Here is a 24,053-nt window from a genome sequence, read left to right as displayed (position 1 = left end):
ACTCAATAAATTGTAAAGACCAAGTCAGAAACCTTGGTGTCTTTCTGGACTTGGATTTAAGTTTTAATGCTCATATCAAGTCGATCACAAAAACAGCATATTTCCATCTAAAAACATCTCTAGAATTAAGAGCTACATGTGCAAGCATGATCTTGAAATACTAGTCTACGCTTTTATATCTAGTAGATTAGACTACTGCAATGGCCTGTTTTCGGGACTCTCCAAACAGACAGCTCCAACGTATTCATAACTCTGCTGCTAGAATCCTGACAAACACCAGAAAGTTTGCTCACATTTCTCCCATCCTCAAATTACTACACTGGCTACCTGTATCATTTAGAATATAATTTAAAATCCTACGTCTTGTATACAAAACTTTAAATGGTATGGGACCAAATTACATAGCAGACATGCTGATACCATACAAACCCATCAGATCACTAAGGTCATCTGACAGTTACCTTTTAACTATTCCTAGGGTTAAACGCAAACATGGCAAGGCAGCCTCTAGCTTTTATGCCACCCAGAGCTGGTACAAGCTCCCGTTTGATCTCCGACATGCTCCCACCGTTACGTGTTTTAAATCCAGACTGAAAACCTTGCTTTTTTCACATGCATTTTTACTGTAATGTGTGATGTGTGCTGTTAATGTATGTATTGTTGTAAATGTGTGTATTGTTGTTAATGTGTGTATTGTTAGTGTGTGCGTTGCGTCTGTGTGTGTGTCTGCATGTGTGTGTATGGATCTAAGTTTGTTCATTTGTGATCTGTTTTTATGCTTAAAACTGTGAAGCACCTTGAGTTGCATTCATTTGTATTGATAAGGCACTATATAAATAAACATGGTTTGATTTGATTTGACCATTGGTAACGCCCCTTGGAAATTGAAAATAAACTCGAGTTCAGCAGCTCCAGATCTTTCTTCACTGGATGAAAAGTGGGACCCTGTGAATGTATGTACGCTTCATGCAAACTTCTAATTCCCGTCAGTTAACAGCTGTTCTACAGCCTGTGAACTTTGCCGTAAACTGTCGAGATCCACCTCCACCCTCCGGCTGAATATCGATGACTCTAATTATCATCTGAACAGAACCGCCTGGTTAGAACAATGGAGCCTTTTCAAAAGAAAACAACACTTGTGATTGGTTGGCAGATCTGTCTGGCTAGAATTCCATTGGAAGAACTTCCACTGCAATTTACAGTGCTGCGAGAGACCTACCTAATGGCTTAGCGCTCTATGAGGCCTTGTATTTGCTGCTTAATGTCACAGTTAGGATACTACAGCAGTGTGAGGATAGACACTTTGGAGGTTGTCTAACAGTCAGGCAGTACACACAGTAAGTGTAATATTCTGCATTGAGCACTGCCCACATTACAGCTGTAATCTTCTGTCTGATCCGCATGGATAAGAGACATTGCAATATTCTGGGTATTATAAAACCATCTAGCTCAGTCTAGTAGTCACGCACACCAGACTCTATTTTGCTGGTGCAGAGCAATGATCAAACTCTCTAAAAGAAATATGATACCACTAAAAAGTCTACAATATCAGAAATAGCAGTTTGCACTGTTTACATAAACGGATAACTGTACGGCATCTCCTCTTTAGGGAAATCATGACAATTATTTTTGGAAATACTGTAATCCCACAGCATAGTATTTCGAGTATCACGGTAGTTTGTTCTCCGATTGGACTGATACCGACCTAATGGGGCCCAGATTGTAATGACGCGTAAGCATTGTAGGAGGCAGGAGCTCAGAACCAAGATTCTCTGTTTATTGACACAAATCATTAACTATCTCATCTCAGGTACAACACAAATCCAGTGAAGCGTAAACAAGTTAAAAGCCATTGTCCTCTGCAAGGGGGTGGGGTTACACAGATACAGCATTACCCTTTGCTAGGGGGGGAGGAAGGGGGTACACATTTAACACTATCTTCTGCTAAGGGGAAAGATAGGGGAAACTGAGGACCCAGTTGAAGACAGCAGAACTTAGATACACGAGAACTGAGTACTTGATACATTCTTTTTTTTTTTCTTCCTTTCTTCAGAATAACATAGATAGATTCCTCCCATACGGTCCAACTAAACCAAGACAGAAGCGAAGCTAGTTCCAACAGTTAGGATGATACAAGAGGATTGCACACAAAACCCAAAGTGGAAAAAAAAAACTAAAATACAAACAAGTGAAAAAAGCAAACATATTTGCAACCCACTGGTTTCTCTACACTAAAGTTACCCCGCTCCCAGCTAGCTCCCTTCCCTCCCCTCCCCTTCTCTCCCCTACCTACATCCCTCCCGTCTGTTTTACAGCAAGAGCATCATACGGCAAAAGACATTCAGAAGAGCAGACCAGAATGGTAGAAAACACTCATGCAAAGAAAGCCTGGTTCACACAGACTCACAATCACAGGAAGGAACTTCTTCTCAATCAACAGTGCTGCCAACAGTCAGTGCCCTCAGGTCTTCCAGTAGCGGTTGTTGTTGTTGTTATTGTAGTTGTTTGGATTTACCTCTAAAGACATCACTTATTTGTTACTGTACCGATAAAAAGGATATGTGTGACAGACTGTGGTCGCAGTCTTCTGGACATACTGTCCCTGTCTCCCTCTGTCCGGCTGGCTGGTTAGGAGGAGGGGGGGAGGGTCCTGGTTGACAAACAGTTTATAACCAAGCCCATAGTCTTTGCTCCGACCCCACCTCATTGACCAACAGAGAGAAGTGAGACAGGAGGGAGAGGGGGGGTACAGCTAGAGACGTCCAGAGCGACAGGAACGATCTTCTGGGTTGGCTGTCCCATATAAAAAAGAAAGGCGTGATGTTTTTGGCATCTTTTCAGTCCAATATTATACTCTTTAAACATTATCCTTTCAGATGTTCTTTCCTTTGAAGAAAATGTGTTTTTATTTGATAGATTTATTTTCTATTCAGCATTGTCAATTGTGACTTTCCTCTGTTTTTTCAGTCACGTTTGATGATATAATCTTTCTGTATTAACTCTGATGATACTACATTATATACGATGGTCTTCACCACACAGTCAGTTCTCTCTCTCTTTCTCTTAAATATATTATCATATATAGCATGATCTGTGGATGCAGACTCTAATACAGATACGTAGCTTTTCTTTAATGCGCCCGACGCTTGCGTTCCCGGGAACGCCGCGTGATTACAGCTCCTCGGAGCGTATCACGTGGAACAGGGTGACGTTGTAGAGGACCTGGTGGCCGTTGTTCCAGGCGTAGAGGGCGCGGTCGCGGGGGTTGTAGTCCAGCATGGATATGTGGGAGTACTTGTTCTGGAAGGCGATGTCGATGTACTCGTAGGTGGAGGAGTTGGTGGAGTAGGCATAGTACACCTTGGTGCCACCGGAGTAGCCGTTGGTCACGTACAGCGTTCCGCAGATCATGAAGGCCTCGCCGGCGCTCCGCTTGGGGTGGTTGGTGGTCCAGCTCTTGACGATCTGCAGCGTGGCGGGGTTCAGCTTGCTGATGACGATGTTCCCCGCGTTCTGGTTGGTGGCGTACACGGCCCAGAGTCCGCCCTCGTCCACCATCAGGTCGATGTCGGAGTGGCCGCCCCAGGCGTAGTGGTACATGTTGTTGAACCCGGCGTAGTCCAGCTGCCGGGACTTGCTGATGGAGGAGGTCTTGAAGTCGAACTTGATGATGACGTGGCTCTGGAACTTGTTGAAGTAGATGGAGCCGTTGTAGACCACCTGGCCGGTGCCGGACCACGGGTGGGGCAGCCGGTGGGATGTGAAGTTCTCCGACGTCATGAAGTCCGCCATAGACTTGTACTCCCGCACGAAACGGTTGTTGTGGTAGCCGTCCATGTACCACACCTATAACGGAAGACCAACAGAGAGAGAGAAAACAGTCAGAAAGGGAATGTGAAGTCATCTGAAGGGACGAGGAAACGTAACGCAAAGTGAGTTTGTAGAAGAAAGAAGCATTGAAAGTGTCAGAACACAAACAAGACAAATGCACACTGCAGGGTGAGCCTGAAACCGCTAGCCACCGTCATCTCCAGGCAGACATTAGGAAGATCTGAGCCATAATGCATGTGGCTCACGCCTCACACCGCAAAGCAGATTACGTCGTCAACAGAGAGAATAATTAAATTGGTGATGCCGCTCCCCTATCGGGGGCCGAGAGGATGCTGGAAATCTCCTGCTGCTTGAGAATGCAAACAGTCAGGGATGACAGCCCCAGGGGACGGGCGAGGCGGAGAGGACGAGGCCAGCCCTGCAGGGATAATGCCCATCATCCGGGATGAAAGGCCTGTCTCAGCTGGTCTTCTCCCAGGCATGGCCCGGGCCCCTGCAGCTCTGGGGAGGCTCAGAGAGGGAGTTGGTTCCGGAGAACTACTGGGCAACTTCCCCTTTCTCTCTCCCTCTAGGAAAACAGCTCCTCTGCCCTCCCTCTCCCTCCTCTCTCTCTCTCTCTCCCTCCTCCTCCCTCTCCCTCCTCTCTCTCTCTCTCTCCCTCCTCCTCCCTCTCCCTCCTCTCTCTCTCTCAGGGCGCACTCACCTGAAATACCCAACCCGATCTCGCCCATCTGCGTCCAAATCGCACATGGTTTACCACCGTGCGATACATACACAGGTGTCGAATTCTGCGTGCAATCCATACGCCCACATGGAGTCAGGCGGGCAGCGAGCATTGAGGCATCCAAGTTTCTCCACTCATGGGTCCAACCTCTCAACTAAATCAGCCTGATCCCTGTGTCCACGTCTGATCCTTGTTGAGTTGGATGGTGCTGGTGCAAGTTGGTATTCTAGCTGTTACGCTAGCTAGTACTAGATAATGCAGTAGCTATCTACTAGTACGATGATAGCTAGTTTGCTACCTAGCACTGTTATTGCTAGCTAGTTGCTAGTAAAACTGTGTTGTTAGCTAGTTTCTAAGTCAACCGCCAAAAGCGCTTGCAAATCAATAGTGCCTAAGCGGAAGTAGGAGGAGCCATCCCATGGGACCTTATTTCAGAAAAAAAATATGTAAGGTAGTGGACGGCGAGAAACAAACAATTTATTGATCCCCTTTGAATTATGCCATGACTATACACATATGATTTTTGTCAATTTAAACATAATTTTGCAAGTCTAGAAAGTCGCAGTTTGCCGTAAGACTGTAAAGCAGTAATTCCAGAACGAATTTGAATTATTAAAAGATGTGAAAATCGCTATTCTCCATGTTGAGAGCTGCAGGTATGTGAAAGGAGAGTTAATCAGTTCTGTAAGAGCAGGCATGCGAGATCGGCTTTACAAGGTTTTGGTGAGTGTTATAGCAGTGTAATTATCAGCTAGCTAATATTAGCTGACTTGCGAGTTAACTGAGATTAGTAAAGTTGATGTTTTAAATTGACAAACATCAAATGTGATGGTGATGGTCAGGGCACAGTTCAATCGAGATCAATAAATTATTTTTCTCATGCGGTTTACTACCGTAAATATTTTTTCACAAAACGTAAAACTACACCCTCTTCTGGTTGGGTTCGCATCCATCCTATCTTTTGCATGGGAGAAAATGTTGAAATAATTATAAATCGATATCAACACAAATATTAGCGAACACATACCATTTTGGATAGATTAAGCAATAAACTACTATCTATATCAACTTCCATCGCAATAACGTGCAGTTTCTCAAAGTCAATTTTTATTTATTTTTTGTTTTGGGAATTTTACAGCGAACTACGCATCCGGGTACTCTACCACGTTTTGAGCACTTCAATGGAGAGTGCAGCTGACAAGAGTGCTATGTTGGTGTGCTTCGTAAACATGAGTCAGTTGCTCTTGAATTAGAGCATATTACTAGCTTCTGTAGACCAAGAGGAATACAGTGATGTCCACCTCTTAAACCAGTTGACGGCGTAGCTTTACACTTTGGCTCCCTATGGGGGTTTTCACTTATTGCTTCCGCTTTAGGCACTCTATACCCTTCTTGAATCATGTGTTTTAAGGTAAACAGCCAACCACAAACTCTGATTTCGTAATATGCATTGCACGCTAGAAAGGATTTGGGCGTACAGTATGTCAGGGTTTTTCCTGGCCCAGAATGGGTCTTTGGGGGGTGATGCGCACACAATTTTGGGGGGAAACCTCAGTTTTATGCTGAGTAGCCTACCAGCACATATAGGCCTACAGTATATTATTCATGTCTGACTGAGTTCGCTTTTCACAATGGCAGGAAATCTCCAGACATGACCAAAATGGATATGAAGCCAAAATGTAAAAGATACTGATAACCTGTCTATTAATTATCTCGATTACCAGTGGTCCAAACCATGGACAATGCCAGAAAGAGGGACGGGCTACACTTGAAACAAGCTATCAAACCCATTTGGAGAGGATTTGAATCACTATTTTTATTCTCAATATTTCACATTTTGGCACTGGTGATTTTCCTTTGGCTCTGGCTAAAATCTCTTTGGGGGGCGCCAAAAATTCCTCCATGCAGGAAAAATCCTGTATGTACTATAGGCCATTGCACGGTGTCGACTCGTGTCGTGCCATATTTGACGAGACTGGGCTGGAAATACCCCCCCCCCCCCTGCTTATCCCTTCAACTCTCCCTCTCTACTTCTCCCTCGCCCTCCTCATCTGAAAGCAGCCTCCCCCCCATCCCCTCTCCTCACCTTGCTCTCCTCCCTCCCTCCATGCTTCGCCTCCCTCTTTGCACTGCTCTCTCTCTCTCTCTTTCTCTCTCTCTGGGCTGACAAACCTGAATTACTCCTCCTTACCCCCCCCTCCCCCCACCCCCTCCTCCTCACTTCCTGCAGTCGCACGGTCATAAACCATACAGATTTATCCTCCTCATTTACATTTTAATTTGTTCCAGTAGTGAAAGATATTCTTGTTTCCTCCTCCAGCAGACAGGCAGACCGTCTGCATCTCATGTCGGCTCTCAGGAACACAACAGTGGAGGTAACCCACCAACAACCATCAAGGCCGACCCCGAAACAGTCAGACAGGTCTGTTATGTGCGCATTGGAAGCTTTAAATGGTAAATGGTCTGCACTTATATAGCGCTTTTCCACCTTAGCGGCACTCAAAGCGCTTTTACAATGGCCTCTCATTCACCCATTCACACACCAATGGCAGTAGCTGCCATGCAAGGTGCTAACCTGCTTATTTGGAGCAATTTGGGGTTAGGTGTCTTGCTCAAGGACACTTCGACATGTGGACAGTCGGAGCTGGGATTCGAACCACTGACCCTTCGATCACTGAACGACCCGCTCTACCAACTGAGCTACAGCCGCCCCCTTTAAAGGGCCTGGCCACTTGAACTCTCCGCATCATAAGTGATGTTGTGTGCTTTGTGAGCGTGTACCTGACTTCCTGCGTACGAGGGTTAGGCACTACACAAGCTAGAAAAGCCGTGCAATTTCCTCATGCTGATTGAAGGGTATGTATTGGTGTGTGTGTGTGTGTGTGTGTGTGTGTGTGTGTGTGTGTGTGTGTGTGTCTGTGTGTGCGTGTGTGTGTGTGGTGTGTGTGTGTGTGTGTGTGTGTGTGTGTGTGTGTGTGTGGTGTGTTTGTATCTAGGTATTTGTGCTCACATTTATGTGAGTGTGTATGTGTGTGTTTGTATCTGTGTATTTGAACTCACATTTGTGCGTGTGTGTGTGTGTGTGTGTGTGGGTATGTGTGCGTGTGTTTTGTGTATTGGTGTGTGTGTGTGTGTGTGTGTGCGTGTGTGCGTGTGTGTGTGTGCGTGTATTTTGTGTCTATTGGTGTGTGTGTGCGGGTGTGTGTGCGTGTGTTTTGTGTGTATTGGTGTGTGTGTGTGTGCGTGTTTTGTGTGTATTGGTGTGTGTGTGTATGTGTGCGTGTGTGTTTGTGTGTGTGTTTTGGTTGTATTGGTGTGTGTGTGTGCGTGTGTGTGTGTTTTGTGTGTATTGGTGTGTGTGTGTGTGTGTGTGTGTGTGTGTGTGTGTGTGCGTGTGCATGCACGTCTCACCCTGGTATCTCCCTCCGGCGCCAGCGGGTCGGTCATCCAGGATCCGAAGCGCGACCCGGAGGTCTTGATGGTGACGGGGTCACTGATGCCCGTCAGCTTGCCACATGCTGCAGAGGGACAGGAGGAACTCAGTGCTCAGAGACCCCACCAACCCCACAACCGTATTCATGTCCAATTGCATACAGGAAGTTGCATTAACAAACATAGATCTGTGTTTGTGCCAAAGGTTTTCCGTTTTATGTCATCGGGGTGTTTTTGCGCGTGTGTGTTTGTCTCCAGTGTGGGAGTGTTTGTGTTTATGTGTCTGCTACGTGTGAGTACAGAGGCATTTGTGTATTTGCTGCTTTCTCCTCTGTCTGAGCTGAACATTAATTAGGCCTGATTGAGATGTTGAAGTTAAACATCTCCTACGCAGGGCTATGTGTGTGTGTGTGTGTGTGTGTGTGTGTGTGTGTGTGTATGCTTGCATGTGTGTGTGTGTGTGTGTGTCCCTCATGAGAGGCAGGTAGTTAGACTAATGCGTTAATTATTATGAACAGACGGGAAACAACCTCGCTCCAGTTAGCTTGTAAAGAACGGCACAGCTTTACACTAGTATTAGCATACACAACGGCATGCAACATTTAGCAAGTATGCTTTGACAGTGGAGAGATCAATTAGAAAACTCAGTTCATTTAGATCAGTGAAATATAATGTTTGTTTTTTTCTGCTAATAGGTAGAGGAAGGCACTGCCATAGGCTCATTTTCAGCCTATCATACTATTGTAATATTGCATCCTTGCTCTCTCTTTCTCTCTCCTCTCTCTCTCTCTCTCTCTCTAGCCCTCCTCCTCGCTTGTCTCCCTTGCACCAAAGAGGCTGTGAAATCCAATTATGGATAAAAGTCACAGAATCCAGATTAGGTTGTTGCGTCTTCTTTTCCTGTCAATATCACCCCCTTCACATCTGCCTCTTTTCCTCTCACCTTGGCATTTTGTTTTTCTTCAAGTTCCTCTACAATCTTTTGTCAGATAAGTGGATATTTCAGGTGTTTTCGATGGTGATGTGTATGTGTGTGTGTGTGTGTTTGTGTGTGTGTGTGTGTGTGTGTGTGTGTGTGTGTGTGTGTGTGTGTGTGTGTGTGTGTGTGTGTGTGTGTGCGTGTGTGTGTGTATGTTAAAAGCTACAGCCAGAAAAAAAGACTTGCATCAGCAGACACTATTATTCTTGAGGGGGGTGGGGTGGGATGGGGTCATCGTAGTGTGTGCTCAGACTCTTATGCAACTCCCTGTGGGATCAGCCAGCATAGTAATCCACTGGCCCATTGATTTATTTATTTCCTTTCTCTGATCATGATGCTATCTTTAGCCATCAGTCTGCTCTCTGATGGACCTTAGGATCTGCCCTGTCCAGCTCTGCCCTGTCCAGCTCTGCCCTGTCCTGCTCTGCTCTGTCCTGCTGTGTCCAGCCTGTTCTGTCCAGCTATGCTCTATCTACGCTCTGTCCAACTCTGCTCAGCTCTGCTCTGTCCTGCTCTGCTCTGGTCCAGAAAGATACTAGAGGTCTAATCTCCCATTGGCCTGAATCTGCCTCTACCAACCAGCAGCAGCACAGACCTAATGCCATCAAACCAGAGTGAGATTGAAACAACTAAACAGATCGACGTGCATCATCAGTTCTCCTGGAATGTAAGGATTTGGAGGTTGAATGGATAGAGAAGCAGAGAATCCAGTATTGAATGAGGGGGAGGTAGGGATAGGAATGGGGGATGTGATGTTGTTCTGGACTGAAGTCAACATGTGGGCAGATTTATAAGCAATGTTGTACAGAATGTTTCTTCATGTTGCTATGCACTTGAGTGTTAGCGTTAACAATAAAAAATAAGGAGGATACACAAGACACTTCTCACGCCTCTGAGTCAGTGCATTTAAATGAACACATTTTTTTGGGTGTGTATCCCCCTTATTTTTTGCCTTAGCAGAATTCGGATCATTGTACAGCTGGCGGCCATTTCTTATTTCTGAGGACATTCTTTCCTGAATGACACTAATGGGCATTTTTCAGATCTCTCCCTTCCACAGACAGAGCTGAGAATGGACGTACTTTCGGTTATCACAGATGGTATTCAAATTAAAGAGAGTCTCTATTCACTGCGGTGTTTGTGGTGTCTGAAGGCCATTACATAAGGGAATTTGTTCAGGCTTTCCTTTTATTCCTTTAAATGCTGCTGTGGATTCCTGATCCTAGGCGTCTCCAAAGGGTGAACTTGAACTGAACTTGGTAGAGCTGCTTTTTTTTCATGATGCTCCTTATACCAGGAAAACTTTACAACAGACTCTAAAGCTTGAGGTTCTTCTTTCAATCGCAGTTTAAATCCATGGCTCTTGACATTTGTACTTTGAACTGTAACTGTTTATTATTATTATTATTATTATCATTATTTTTATTATTATTATTATTATAATATTATTATTATTATTATTATTATTATTACACCTAGCTCTCTCTCTTACTCTCTCACTGCCTAGCTCTCTCTCTCTCTTCACCTCGCTCTCTTTCTCACTCTCTCACGGCCTAGCTCTCTCTCTCTCTCTTCACCTAGCTCTTATTATTATGTTCTCTTCCTTTCACTGTGCATGTTTCTGTTCACTACTTTATAGTTTGGCAGAACTTATTCCATACTCTTACTGTAAATTAATCATTTATCGTTGCTTTATGCTTTACTCAACTAAAAGAAGAAGGCAAAAAAGACTAGTGGAATTTTAAGTGGGACTTAAAGCGGAATGTAGAAATATGTAAATAAAATGCGAAGGGAACTTCATATCTCTATTTCATTGTGTGCCTTTTGTACGCAGGGCTCCCTTGCGAAAGAGATCTTTGTGACACTGTATGTGCTGTAATCCTCAACAAAAGTCAACAGCATTTGTATAGTCATGTTTTAAAAACATCCAATGGAAAAAGATGATTTGAAAGTCACTTTTCAAATGGGTTACAGGGATATTTTGGAATTTTGGGCATAGAGCCTCATTTACGACTTACCCATAATGTTGATTGATGGAGAGCACTTTCAGCTGATTCCATGCTGTCCCTTGTTCAGGCATTCACAGCATGCTAATGCTAGAGCAATCGAACCAAATTGGCTAGCATTCAATGAAAACTCACTTAGACACTCCACAGTGCACCAAAATAAAATAAAATATAAGGACAGTCTGTCGGGGCTCATTAAAGGTACCCCAAGGAGTTTATTTTTGGTTACGAAACAGTCTCATTTTAATGTGGGTGAATCTACATTACCCACACTTGTTTATGTGTACATTTTCGACAAATGTCGTTTCTTGTATGTAGTTTATTTTTAGATTATTATTTTGTGGTCGGGTCGTCCAGAACTTCCTTGGAATGACGAAACGATTTACTGCAGTAGCCTACGCCGCAGACAAGACAAAGAATAATTTAAATATGACCGTTATATATTGTCAAAAGTAACGTTACTAGTAAGACCTATGTAATTACCTCGTCGGTGGCGATCGTTCCGTCTTCAAAACACCCGGCTCAGGTAGCTAAGGTTTACGACAGTGCGCGGGGAGGCTCATGGGAAATGTGGTCTTTTTGGGCAAAAACACTTCTGCTTCCCGAAACTCCTCGTAGGGCCTTTAATTCGAGTTTGTATGCCATCACTATTGTTGAACCCATATTCGTTTGTTCAGACCTATATGACTCTCTCTGTAAATATGCCATGGACTCAGGACACTGTCAGAGAGCCCATCTATTGACTATAAATGTCCAAAACTATGAGACATGAGACATGAGCCGTCTCATGACGTATAAACTAGGCTTAAGTAGTAAATGAGGATATATGTCCAAAATTCCTCACTAACCCTTTAACATAACATTACTGTATTATGTATAAAAAACAACAAAACCAGTTGTATGACCTTTTGCATGGAGAGGAAGAAGAGAGAGAGAGACAGAGAGAGAGAGAGAGAGAGAGAATGATGATGACAGAAAGCATATGCACTATATATCATAGGACAGATCGTGAGTGACACACAACGTTTATAGAGAGAGAAAGAGAGAGGAGATGATAATAGAGGTGGAGATACGGAGAGAGAGAGAGAGAGAGAGAGCTGTGGCTGCTGTCTGGGGGGCTGTGGGCTAGGTGATGGTGACAGGCCTGTCCCTGCGGTGTCACACCCTGGGCTTGCCTGCTGGCCTCTCTCCCCCTCCCCCACCCCCCGGCTGCCCCTGGCCTCCCCTCTGAGTTATTTATTTGATTATATCCCTGCGAGCTGCCATGTCCCCCTGATCGATGGCCGCTGTGTCCCCTCCGTGTCCCCCATCGTCACCTGGCTGGGGAGGACTTGAGGATACACTCTCTCTCTCTCTCACTGCCTACCTCTCTCTCTCTCTCTCTCTCTCTCTCTCTCACTGCCTAGCTCTCTCTCTATCTCTCTCACTGCCTAGCTCTCTCTCTCTCTCTCTCTCTCTCACTCACTGCCTATCTCTCTCTCTCACACACTGCCTAGCTCTCTCTCTCACTCACTGCCTAGCTCTCTCTCTCTCTCTCTCTCTCTCACTGCCTAGCTCTCTCTCTCACTCACTGCCTAGCTCTCTCTCTCTCACTGCCTAGCTCTCTCTCTCTCTCTCTCACTGCCTAGCTCTCTCTCTCACTCACTGCCTAGCTCTCTCTCACTCACTGCTTAGCTCTCTCTCTCACTCACTGCTTAGCTCTCTCTCTCTCACTGCCTAGCCCTCTCTCTCTCTCACTGCCTAGCTCTCTCTCTCACTGCCTAGCTCTCTCTCTCTCTCACTGCCTAGCTCTCTCTCTCACTGCCTAGCTCTCTCTCTCTCTCTCTCTCTGTCACTGCCTAGCTCTCTCTCTCACTCACTGCCTAGCTCTCTCTCTCTCTCACTGCCTAGCTCTCTCTCTCACTCACTGCCTAGCTCTCTCTCTCTCTCACTGCCTAGCTCTCTCTCTCACTGCCTAGCTCTCTCTCTCTCTCTCTCTCTCTCACTGCCTAGCTCTCTCTCTCACTCACTGCCTAGCCCTCTCTCTCTCTCTTCACCTAGCTCTCTCTCACTGCCTAGCCCTCTCTCTCTCTCTTCACCTAGCTCTCTCTCACTGCCTAGCTCTCTCTCTCTCTCTTCACCTAGCTCTCTCTCACTACCTAGCTCTCTCTCTCTCTTCACCTAGCTCTCTCTCACTACCTAGCTCTCTCTCTTCACCCAGCTCTCTTTCTCACTCTCTCACTGCCTAGCTCTCTCTCTCTTCTCCTAGCTCTCTCTCTCTTCACCCAGCTCTCTTTCTCACTCTCTCACTGCCTAGCTCTCTCTCTCTTCACCTAGCTCTCTCTCTCTCTCTTCACCTAGCTCTCTCTCTCACTACCTAGCTCTCTCTCTCACTACCTAGCTCTCTCTCTCTCTCTCTTCACCTAGCTCTCTCTCTCACTCTCTCACTACCTAGCTCTCTCTCTCTTCACCTAGCTCTCTCTCTCTTCACCTAGCTCTCTCTCTCACTCTCTCACTACCTAGCTCTCTCTCTCTTCTCCTAGCTCTCTCTCTCTTCACCTAGCTCTCTCTCACTCTTTCACTGCCTAGCTCTCTCTCTCTTCTCCTAGCTCTCTCTCTCTCTCTCTCTTCTACTAGCTCTCTCTCTCTCTCTCACTCTTTCACTACCTAGCTCTCTCTCTCTTCTCCTAGCTCTCTCTCTCTTCACCTAGCTCTCTCTCACTCTTTCACTACCTAGCTCTCTCTCTCTTCTCCTAGCTCTCTCTCTCTCTCTCTCTTCTACTAGCTCTCTCTCTCTCTCTCACTCTCTCACTACCTAGCTCTCTCTCTCTTCTCCTAGCTCTCTCTCTCTTCACCTAGCTCTCTCTCACTCTCTCACTGCCTAGCTCTCTCTCTCTTCTCCTAGCTCTCTCTCTCTCTCTCTCTTCTACTAGCTCTCTCTCTCTCTTCACCTAGCTCTCTTTCTCACTCTCTCACTGCCTAGCTCTCTCTCTCTTCACCTAACTCTCTCTCTCTCTCTCTACCTAGCTCTCTCTCTTCACCTAGCTCTTTCTCACTACCTATCTCTCTCCTCACCTAGCTCCCACTCTCTCTACCTAGCTCTCTCTCTCTCTTCACCTAGCTCTCACTCTCTCTACCTAGCTCTATCTCTCCTTCTACCTACTGTAGCTCTCATTCTCTCTCTAACTAGCTCTCTCTCTATCTACCGCTCTCTGCCTGTAGCTGTCTCCATCTCTCTCTCTCTCACTACATTGCTGTCTCTCTCTCTATCACTCTTGTCTTTTATTGAGGATATTTATGCTCCCTCCTTCTCCATCTCTCACTCGCCATGTCTTTCTGTTCCTCTCTGAGCCTCTTGATCTATAGATCTTTATACTGTATTTGTCTGACGCAAACCTACTGCTGACCTTGCTCAGTCTGCTGACAGGGAATAATATATTCTGTTGGCCCTCTGTGTGTGTGTGTGTGTGTGTGTGTGTGTGTGTGTTTGTATGTGTGTGTGTGTTTGCTTTTCCTCTCCTGAGTGAATGTGTGATGATGAAAGGGAGAGGCACTCTGTTGTAGCGGAGCAATCTGGTCCCTCACTGGGTGACCTCTCCTTTATCTCATCTGATCTCACACTCGGTGGATTGACTCCTGCTTCCCCCCTCCCTCTGCCCGCTCGGCGCGGCCCAGAAATAAGAGGCTAGGCGTGTGTATTGATCTGTGAGAGAAAGCACACCAGGACATCTGCTTCTGCTACATTGGCTAGTCGTAATGGACTGGTAGTCAGAGAGAGAGATACGTATGGATAGAGAGAGAGAGAGAGCAAGAGAGAGAGAGAGAAAGCAAGAGAAAGAAAGAAAGAAAGAAAGAAAGAAAGAAAGAAAGAAAGAAAGAAAGAAAGAAAGAGAGAAAGAAAGAAAGAAAGAAAGAAAGAAAGAAAGAAAGAAAGAAAGAAAGAAAGAAAGAAAGAAAGAAAGAAAGAAAGAAAGAAAGAAAGAAAGAGAAAGAAAGAAAGCTCAATCGACTCGACAGCTGGGTGTGAAGAACTATATGTGTGTGTGTGTGTGTGTGTGTGTGTGTGTGTGTGTGTGTGTGTGTGTGTGTGTGTGTGTGTGTGTGTGTGTGTGTGCGTGCGTGTGTGTGTGGTGGGGGGGGCTTGAAGCATGGGAAAAACTCTCTCAGCTGGGTGAGGGGAAATCTATGCTGGCGTACTACCGCCTGTCCTCCAGGGAATGCATCTATTAGCACCGTGGTGCGTAGCAGGGTGAGACCGCGCCCAGGTTCAAAACGGAGCTGACGGGAAGAAGGTGTAGAGGAGAGCAGACAGCACACTGAGATGTCTTCACACCTCACTTACAGTAGGCTGTAGGTGTGTGTGTGTGTGTGTGTGCGCGCGCATGCGTGTATATGCTTGTAAATTAGCCAGTTCCATTAACCAGATTAGCTATACACTCTATCAGACTAACAGAGGTAACAAAAAATGTGTTTATATGTGGAAACACTGAATCCTAACAAGGGCTTCTAGAGAGAAATAAGCTACAGTACGTGAAATACAGTATATGAGCAATGTGAGTACACTTGACAGATCCTATTTTCATACAAAACGGCTATGGAGAACATTGGTGAGGTATTTGTCAGTGTATTCTGTACACAGACAGTGTGTTATAACAGGTGTTGGTGTGTGTGTGTGTGTGTGTGTGTGTGTGTGTGTGTGTGTGTGTGTGTGTGTGTGTGTGTGTGTGTGTGTGTGTGTGTGTTGGTGTGTGTGTGTGGCGGGCAGTACGGCATTACAGTCTCACATGTTTCTGAGATGTCCTAGGGTAACACCGTTGCATGTCGGCCGTGTGCGTGTGTGAGAGAGTGTCAAGCGTGTGTGTGTGTGTGTGTGTGTGTGTGTGTGTGTGTGTGTGTCGGTAGCTTTCTGGGCCTACCTAATTTTTGCATGCATGCTCGGAGTCTCTCTTCAAGATTTGACACTCTGCTGTGGAGCTCCTCGTAGTCGTAGGCCCCCATCTCCTCCTGAAGTTCGCTTAGAACTGACGTCAGATTCTGGACCTCCTCCTTAAACTGCAATACCAATTTGGCATCGGCCTTGTACTCCTCCAACACTGGTATCAACGGTCTAAGCTCCTCCATTTTCGCTTTTATGGCCTGAAAGGGTTAAAATAAGCTGGGTTCAGTGTCATGCGTGACAAAAGAGAGACTCCTGTCCAAAAATAATAATAATAATAATAATAATAATAATAATACCAAAAAGAAGGAAAAGAAAACCCCTGTCTGGCCCTGGCTACTCTGTCTGCCTAGCCTGACTTTCACATGCGCACCCTGAGTGTGTGTAGTGAGAGTGTGTGTACATGTGTGTTTGTACGTGCGAGCGTGCGTGACAACACCAGCGATTCTCCCACCAGGTCTGTAAGCAGTTGCTCCGTCCAGGGCTGGGCCAAGCATTAAAACAAACAAGCCCTCAGTACACGGAAAACAATTGGGAAAGCTCTTTATTGGTCATCATGGTTTAAAATGCAACATCTTAAGGGTTACATGCTTTTTCATGTCACACACAACAAAGTGTTTATGAATTGTACGTCTATGTTTATACGTAGATTTATTTTTTAACCAAATATGGATAGACAAAGCCAAAGTAAAAGAAAACAACAATAGTATTAATAGTAATAATAGTAGTACTGTAGTAGTAGTAGTAGTAGTAGAAGTAATAATTATAATAATGATAATAATAATAATAATAATTGTAAACCAAATAAACTATTTTTGAAAAAAGCTTTCAAATGGAAAACCTTGACAGTAGCATGCAGGGATCAGTGATTGGTAGGTAGGTAGGTAGGAAGGTAGGAAAGGAAGGTAGGTAGGTATGTAGGTAGGACGGTGAGTAGGTAAGTAGGTAGCTAGGTAGGTAGCTAGGTAGGTAGGTAGGTAGGTAGGTGAGTGGGCAGGTGGATAGGTAGGGAGATAGGTAGGTAGGTAGTTAGGTAGGTGAGTGGGTAGGTGGCTAGGTAGGTAGGAAGGTAGGTTGCTAGGTAGGTAGGTAGATAGGTAGGAAGTAGGTGGGTGGGTAGGTAGGCAGATAGGTAGTTAGCTGGGTGGGTAGGTGGATAGGTAGCTAGGTAGGTAGGTGGATAGGTAGGTAGGTAGGTAGGTAGGTACAGTAGGAAGGAAGGTAGGTAGGTAGGTAGATAGGTAGGTAGGTACTGTAGGTAGGTGGATAGGTAGGTAGGTAGGTAGGTAGGTAGGTAGGTGGATAGGTAGGTAGGTAGGTAGGTAGGTAGGTAGGTAGGTAGGTAGGTAGGTAGGTAGGTAGGTAGGTAGGTAGGTAGGTAGGTAGATAGGTGGATAGGTAGGTAGGTAGGTAGATATGTGGATAGGTAGGTAGGTAGGTAGGTAGGTAGATAGGTGGATAGGTAGGTAGGTACAGTAGGTAGGTAGATAGGTGGATAGGTAGGTAGGTAGGTAGGTAGGTAGGTAGGTAGGTAGGTAGGTAGGTAGGTAGGTAGGTAGGTAGGTAGGTAGGAAGGTAGGTAGATAGGTAGATGGGTAGGTGAGTAGGTGGATAGGTAGGTAGGTAGGTAGGTAGGTAGGTAGGTAGGTAGGTAGGTAGGTAGGTAGGAAGGTAGGTGGATAGGTAGGTAGGTAGGTAGGTAGGTAGGTAGGTAGGTGGATAGGTAGGTAGGTAGGTAGGTAGGTAGGTAGGTAGGTAGGTAGGTAGGAAGGTAGGTAGGTGGGTAGGTAGGCAGGTAGGTGATAGGTAGCTAGATAGCTAGGTTGTAGGTAAGGGGAAGGGGAGGGGTATCTTATTACTAACGGTGCTAAAGGTAAATAAAGTGTTTTTATTGACGCCCCCAACTCTCTCAGTACTGTGGCCCAGTTCCGGGGAACATGGGATTGACCTGCCTCTTCTTCCCTGTGGCTCTCTTTACATGTCCTAAAGTTAGCCCTGCAAGCAAGAAAACCACACACTGTTGACAGGAGCTAGCTCGCTAACCTATCTAAAACACACATACACACACATAATACAAACACACACGCACTGCATTAGAAAGGACGAAGAGCATGCGTAGGCTTCAGCATGAGTGGTAGCGATGAAGAGGCATGCAAGGAAAGCGTGGAGAGTGGGGTGATGGAGAGTGGGAGCGTGGTTCCACTGGTGGGAGAGGTTGTGTTTGTGTCTATACAGCCTTTCCATACATTGACTGCTTATTATTGATCTCATGACAAGACAGTTGAAGTGATCTCTCTGTATCAGTGCCTGCTAGTGAAGTGCTATCTGCATAGCTTAGGAGCGTATCAGTACTATCTAGCTCAGTGTAAAAGTTGACTTAACTGTACCCTAAACTGTCCCCAGAATCATCGATCATGGACTGAGATTCCCCGTTTACATCGTAGACTATCATGGCATTATCTGTGGTTTAATTAATCGGCCATGGAAACCGCACTGACAGATACAGTAGATCAGATAGGAGATTGGCATCGACAAGGACATTATTCAAAATGTGAGATCTATTGTAAGGCATAGATCTGGAGGATGTGCAGATGAAATTAATGGATGAATTGATGGATTGATTATTCATTCATTAATTAGTGGTTGATGTATGGTTGATGAGATGTCCCCACCAAATGGTCCAGTATAACTATCCCAGACCCTCCACAACATAGCACCTCCCTATTCATGTTCATATACCAGTGTGGGAGTTACTAGTGGTAGTGAAACTAGAAGTAGTTGAGTTACAGGCTATGCTAGCCTACTTTATACTGCAGTACATACAGGGTGAATTTATCTTTTATATCATACTTTGACAAATATATATATTGTCACCCCAGAAAATAGGTTCCACCAAGAAAGCTTTTCCTAGAAAAGGGGATCATACAGAGGCTATAAATGCTGGTTGGGGGTAGGGCTGGGTATCGATTCGATTCCGATTCAAAAGGTTCAGAATCGATTATCACGATTCAATTTGATTCAATATCGATTCGGTTAGTGTTACTAAAACCTGTTTTTTTGAGCTGTAACCTTAATTACATGACTGCCAAGTTATGCAACACATCAATACTAGGGCTGGGTATCGATGCTGATTTCCAAAAATGAATGAATGAATGAATGAATCATTGAATGAATTAATGAACTATTCATTCCTTCATTTATTCATTCATTCATTAAATAAAAGATCGATTTTGGGATTGAATCTGAATCTGGGATCATTTGATTCAGAATCGATTCAGAATCGATTAATCGATTTTTTAAACCCAGCCCTGGTTGGGGGTGGGGACTGGTGATCCTGAGCCATACCCCAAGTGGCTCCATACTGTGGAGTCTACACACAGTAGTGCTAGGTGTTGGCAGCATGGGTGAGGTGGCAGGCAAGGCTATGGCGCCGGTGATGGTCTGATGGATGGTGTGAGCCCACGGGTGGGCGGGGCCAGGCTGGGCGGATGGGTCTCTACCTTGTATTGCTTGGCGATGTTCTGCTTGTGGTTCTCCTCCACCTGTCTGAACTTGGTCTCCAGACCGCGGAGCTGGACCTCCATCTTCTCCACGTACTGCAGGTCCCGCTGTGTCCGCTGGTCCAGCACCTGGATGGACTGGGTCATGTTCTGGACCTGAGGGGGCGGGGTTACCAGGAGGTCAGTTTATTTTGTTCATGAGCAATGAAAGCAAAGCAAAACTTGACATTTTCTATCTAAAAAAAAAAAAAAAAAAGTTTTGTTCTTTTGATCTCGAATCTTGGATTTAGGTTGAGTTAGACACCAAATAACAACGGTTAAAATGGGCTCATGATGATCTCATGGTTCCCATCAGTCTACTAAGTGCATAATGCTACAGTAGTACATGTATATGCTGCTAAAAGATTTGGTGAATTTGACCCAGAGGCTATTTTTAAAGCTGACAAGATTTCCATCATAAAAACATTTAAATATCTCTATATTACTATGGCAAATCGAGGATCAGTGAATGAGCTCTGTGAAAATTACATCTTGGTAGACACGGTTCGGATCTGTTACAGAAATTCCAAAATGTGGTGTTGGGGAACTACACCATAGCTTTACAAAAATTCCAGCTTGGAGGATGCCTGCTCCCTTAGAGGTGAAGCTACACCTGGTTCAAACCGTGTGCCTGTGATGTGTGATGAGGTCCAATCAGCAACACGGACCATTTCTCCACTGCCTTATTTGTGAGTGTGGGCGTACCCAAATCCACAAACCATAACGGCGAAGCAGACCGAATTTACATTGATATTTGGCAGACGGGTTACATATTGTAGCTTTGATAAGCCAGTGGCCATACACGTGTGTGGTCCACAGTGTTAAAACAAGAAAAGGAAAATCGTCGAGCGTCGGTTCCCCTCCCTGGCAGCCTGAGCGATAGATAACAGGGCGGTCTGCCAAACGTTCCGTTGTGGGTTATTTAGAGAACAATCACAAACAAAATATTAACACACAAGACGAATTTCATCATAAAAGCCCCTGAATGCTCTTTTTTGTACGTGCGGTAGACCTAGTCTTTCTCTCAGCATGACACCGCCTGCCTCCACAACACTGAGCCTCCGGGCTCGAGCAGCCTGCCGCCGCGATGGCGGCTCAACTGCCAGCCTGCTGGTCTACCCTCCCTGCCTAGGTTTCCAGGGAGCTCATTAGAACGTGAAGACTGCTCTCGTCTTACGAGCAAGGGGGGGGGGGGGGGAGGCCACAAACACAGTGTATGCGTGTGTTTGTGTGTGCGTGTGTTTGTGTGTGCGTGTGTTTGTGTGTGCGTGTGTTTGTGTGTGCATGTGTGTGTGTTTACGGCTGATCACTGATTGCTCTAGGGTCGTTGACACTGTTGACAGCGGGGAGTTCGTTGCCAAGCAGCGGCTGGCGGTTACCTTCTCTAGCAGCTGCCGTAGCTGTTTGGTGCGGGCGTCCCGTGAGCACATGGACTGCTGGGGGGCGACCACGGTACACACACACCTCCCCTCGCTGTCCTGGGCCGAACTGTACACCTGCCACGACTCCTCTGGGTTCGCTGGCAGCACCTGCGAGGGTGGAGGTGGAGAGGCGGAAAGAGAGGGAAGGAGGGAAAGAGAGAGAGAGGGGGAGAGAGAAAGATAGAGAGAACGGAAATAGAGATGGAGAGGGGGGAGCAAAGAGGAGATGTTCAGATAGAGAGTGGCGAAGGAAAAAGATCAGATAAGACAAGATCAAAGACAGATAAAGCCTTCATATTCCAGTCCAACTGTAGGACAAGTGTACCCCCATTCATCCCATGTTCCCCTCCTCCTCCCAAAATAGATTCAAACTCCCCAACGCCGGGAGACGGAGGCGGGGGTGGGCGGTGGTGTTAGAGTGGTGTGAAATCACTTCTTCTTCTTCTTCGGTGTTGTTCATGCGCTTACGTAATGTCTGAGAGAGACACTCCCACCTCAGGGTTAAACATGCCGCCATCTGGACACCGCAGAGTACAGGCCCCTCCCACCCCCTGCTCCATCCAATCACCAAACACCAGCCCAACGGAGGGGAGAGGGAGCAGTCAAACATGTCCAGGCGTGTCAGTTTACTCCTCTGCACGTCCTCTTTAGCTGGCGCTGTGTCAATGCAGAGATGTGGACTGTAGCAGGACTCATCAGAGAATGCTGGATCTGGCGCAGACATGACGGAACTCGGAGGAGACTGGCGCTCAGGCTAGTGAAGATCAACATGCTGATTGGCAGGTGTTCCCACCTGTCCCTGACCTGGTTGACTGGCAGGCCAGGACTCCAAAGTATGGATTAATCCGTTTTACGGCCTGTCAATCAAAGACGCCGTGTTCTGTGTCTGGGCGTCCGGTGTCATGACACAGGAAATAGCCTTTGCGTCTCAGTGTTCTGAGTGAGGATGGGGTTTCTATAATGGTATTATGTGTCTAGAAATAATTGGCTAACTGCTGTGGGTGAATTATTGGGTTGTGTATACAGTACAATCATCCAAAACAAAATCAATGCTTTCCAAATTCAGTGAAAATCATTGAGGTATCAATAACCTATTGTGAAAATATAATTGTATAGTAACCTACACTGCCCATCTTGAAAGCTCGCAATCCGGGTATGGATAACATCCTACAACCTTGTAGTAAGCTATACCGGTTTTGATCCTCGTCCCAGGCACGTCCGTTCGGAAGCAGCTCTCAGCGATTAATCCCAACGCACAGACGTCCCACAGATCATTAATACACCATCATAGCTCTGCGTTCTCATATCGATAATGACCATCTGTTTCTACTAATCCTGGCACACGTTTGCTAGTCGATACATGCCGTCTAAGTGACGTGTAATGACAATTTTGAAATATTGAAAATTAAAATAGTGAAGTTTTGAGGGGGGCAGCCCAGTTTTATCCTGCAACCTGATGATGCATAAAATCGTGGTGATCGTTTTCGTTTGTTTAAGAGAAATTAAATTACACTTAAATATTCAGTAAAATATTGCCTTGGCAAAGAGACAAAGAGAACGTGTCTGGTGCGTAAAAAGACATTTCGCGCCTTTCAATGTTTCCTGAATGAGAGTGAAAGCCATACTGTAGGCTAAATGATCGCATTTTCCGCGTAATAGGTAAAAATTGCAGACCACTGAATTTTCACTTCATTTTCCCCTTACTCTGTTTTATCAATTATAGAACCAGAGCCTTTGCTCTCCAGCGCTACGCGCCCTCTCTACTATCACCGGCGTGCGCCCCCCGCCCCTACTCGAAAATACAGTAGCAACCGCCAAGCTAGAGTGTATCAAAACGAGACTATCAATCCATCATACCTCTGCAATTTCATTTTCTCACAGGTCCTGACAACCAAACAGGCGGCCAAATATATCACTAAGAGCATTTCAGAAGAAAAAAAAACAAGGGGCTTTTGGAGAGGATACAACTGAGAGCACTTGGATAGCCCACTTTTAATAATTGCGGGACCAACCGCCGGAGCGCGCATCTTTCAAAGAAAGTCTCGAAAATTACGGGGTTTTTTAAACAGAAAATCGAACCAGCGAGATGCGTAAACTTGCACTACACTTACTCCGGTGCTCCGGTCAGGGTACCCTCCTTGTGCCGCCGTGAGCTTGGTGGTATTGAGCCCCACCAAGGTGGGCAGCGTCTGCGACATCCAGTTGGTGATCATCGCCATGGTGCTAAGCACGACGCCGATCTTCAGCAAAGGCACCGACATCTCTGCGCTCTGCGTTTATCCCAATCCTTCATTCTACGGATTCCATTGAGAAACAAGCGAGGCAATCCATGTTGCCTGGAGAAGCCTGGTGTATCACCCGTGCCTCTGGTTCGCTCGGTCTTTCCTTGGACATCTCGGCTTAATGACTGGGGAACGGTTCGGCGCTGAAGCCCGAAGCTGTGTTACAGGTCAGTGATCAACTACGGCGCTGGCGATGGATGCGGCAGCAGAAAGCTGGAGCAAACTGAAAAGTAAAGGTTGCAGAAAATCTCTGCCTCTCCTCCCTCTCTCTCTCACTATCCCTTTCTCTCTCTCTTCTGACCCGCACACTGGTGTGTCTCTAGTTCTCTGTTCCTCTTTCGTTCACGCCCTTGGTCCGCCTCCTGTCACGCACGCTCCGTGATTAAGTACGAGTGACTACACACAAGCTGCTCCAAATGGATGAGAGAGGCAGGGAGGGGCACAATGGATCTATATAGCAAGTCCCAATGTGATGTCAGCCAGGTCCGCCCTGCCTACTTCCTAGATGCCCTTCCTGTGCCACCGGGGGCCCCTTGGCTAGTATTATCCCGGATTACGCTTTTTATTTATCAATTGAAAGTGTCCCTGGAGGCTTGGGAAAGAACAGTGCGGCTAAGGTCGCGCCGCTTGTCTGGTGGCGGGATGCGCTTAATTATACCGGAGCAGGTGACATTTCCCTCCCTCGCCCCCTGCGGGGTGCGGTGCGCGCTGTCGGGTCACCAAGAATAACTCGACCTGACGCTATAATGAACAACCTCTTGTTCATTGTATAGTCCATTATGATTTAATCATTGCTCTCAGCAGTTCTCTCCAAGAGACTATAGATACAAGGGCAGCGGGGCCAGAAGGGATGACATGATAAGCAACAACAGATCATCAGCAGTTTTAGTTTGGTAAATTATAATTATATGCTCTGTCCCCGGA

General features: G+C 46.0%; 1 protein-coding gene across 1 annotated transcript; it reads right to left on the bottom strand.

Annotated features, from left to right (window-relative positions):
• Window positions 1–2,300: 2,300 nt before the first annotated feature.
• On the bottom strand, window positions 2,301–23,503 carry olfm1b (olfactomedin 1b). Its single transcript, XM_084442211.1, has 6 exons — window positions 22,959–23,503; window positions 20,806–20,955; window positions 19,388–19,543; window positions 15,868–16,087; window positions 7,967–8,073; window positions 2,301–3,846 (listed from the first exon to the last, which is right to left on the bottom strand). Exons 1-6 carry the CDS (start codon window positions 23,106–23,108, stop codon window positions 3,172–3,174), a joined length of 1,458 nt encoding a protein of 485 aa, XP_084298337.1. The 5' UTR covers window positions 23,109–23,503; the 3' UTR covers window positions 2,301–3,171.
• Between the last annotated feature and the right edge of the window lie 550 nt (window positions 23,504–24,053).

Source organism: Borostomias antarcticus (genome assembly GCF_949987555.1).
Source record: "Borostomias antarcticus genome assembly, chromosome: 8".
Taxonomy (NCBI): Eukaryota; Metazoa; Chordata; class Actinopteri; order Stomiiformes; family Stomiidae; genus Borostomias; species Borostomias antarcticus.
Note: the sequence above shows the minus strand (reverse complement) of the source record. Positions and strands in the feature narration are given on the sequence as shown.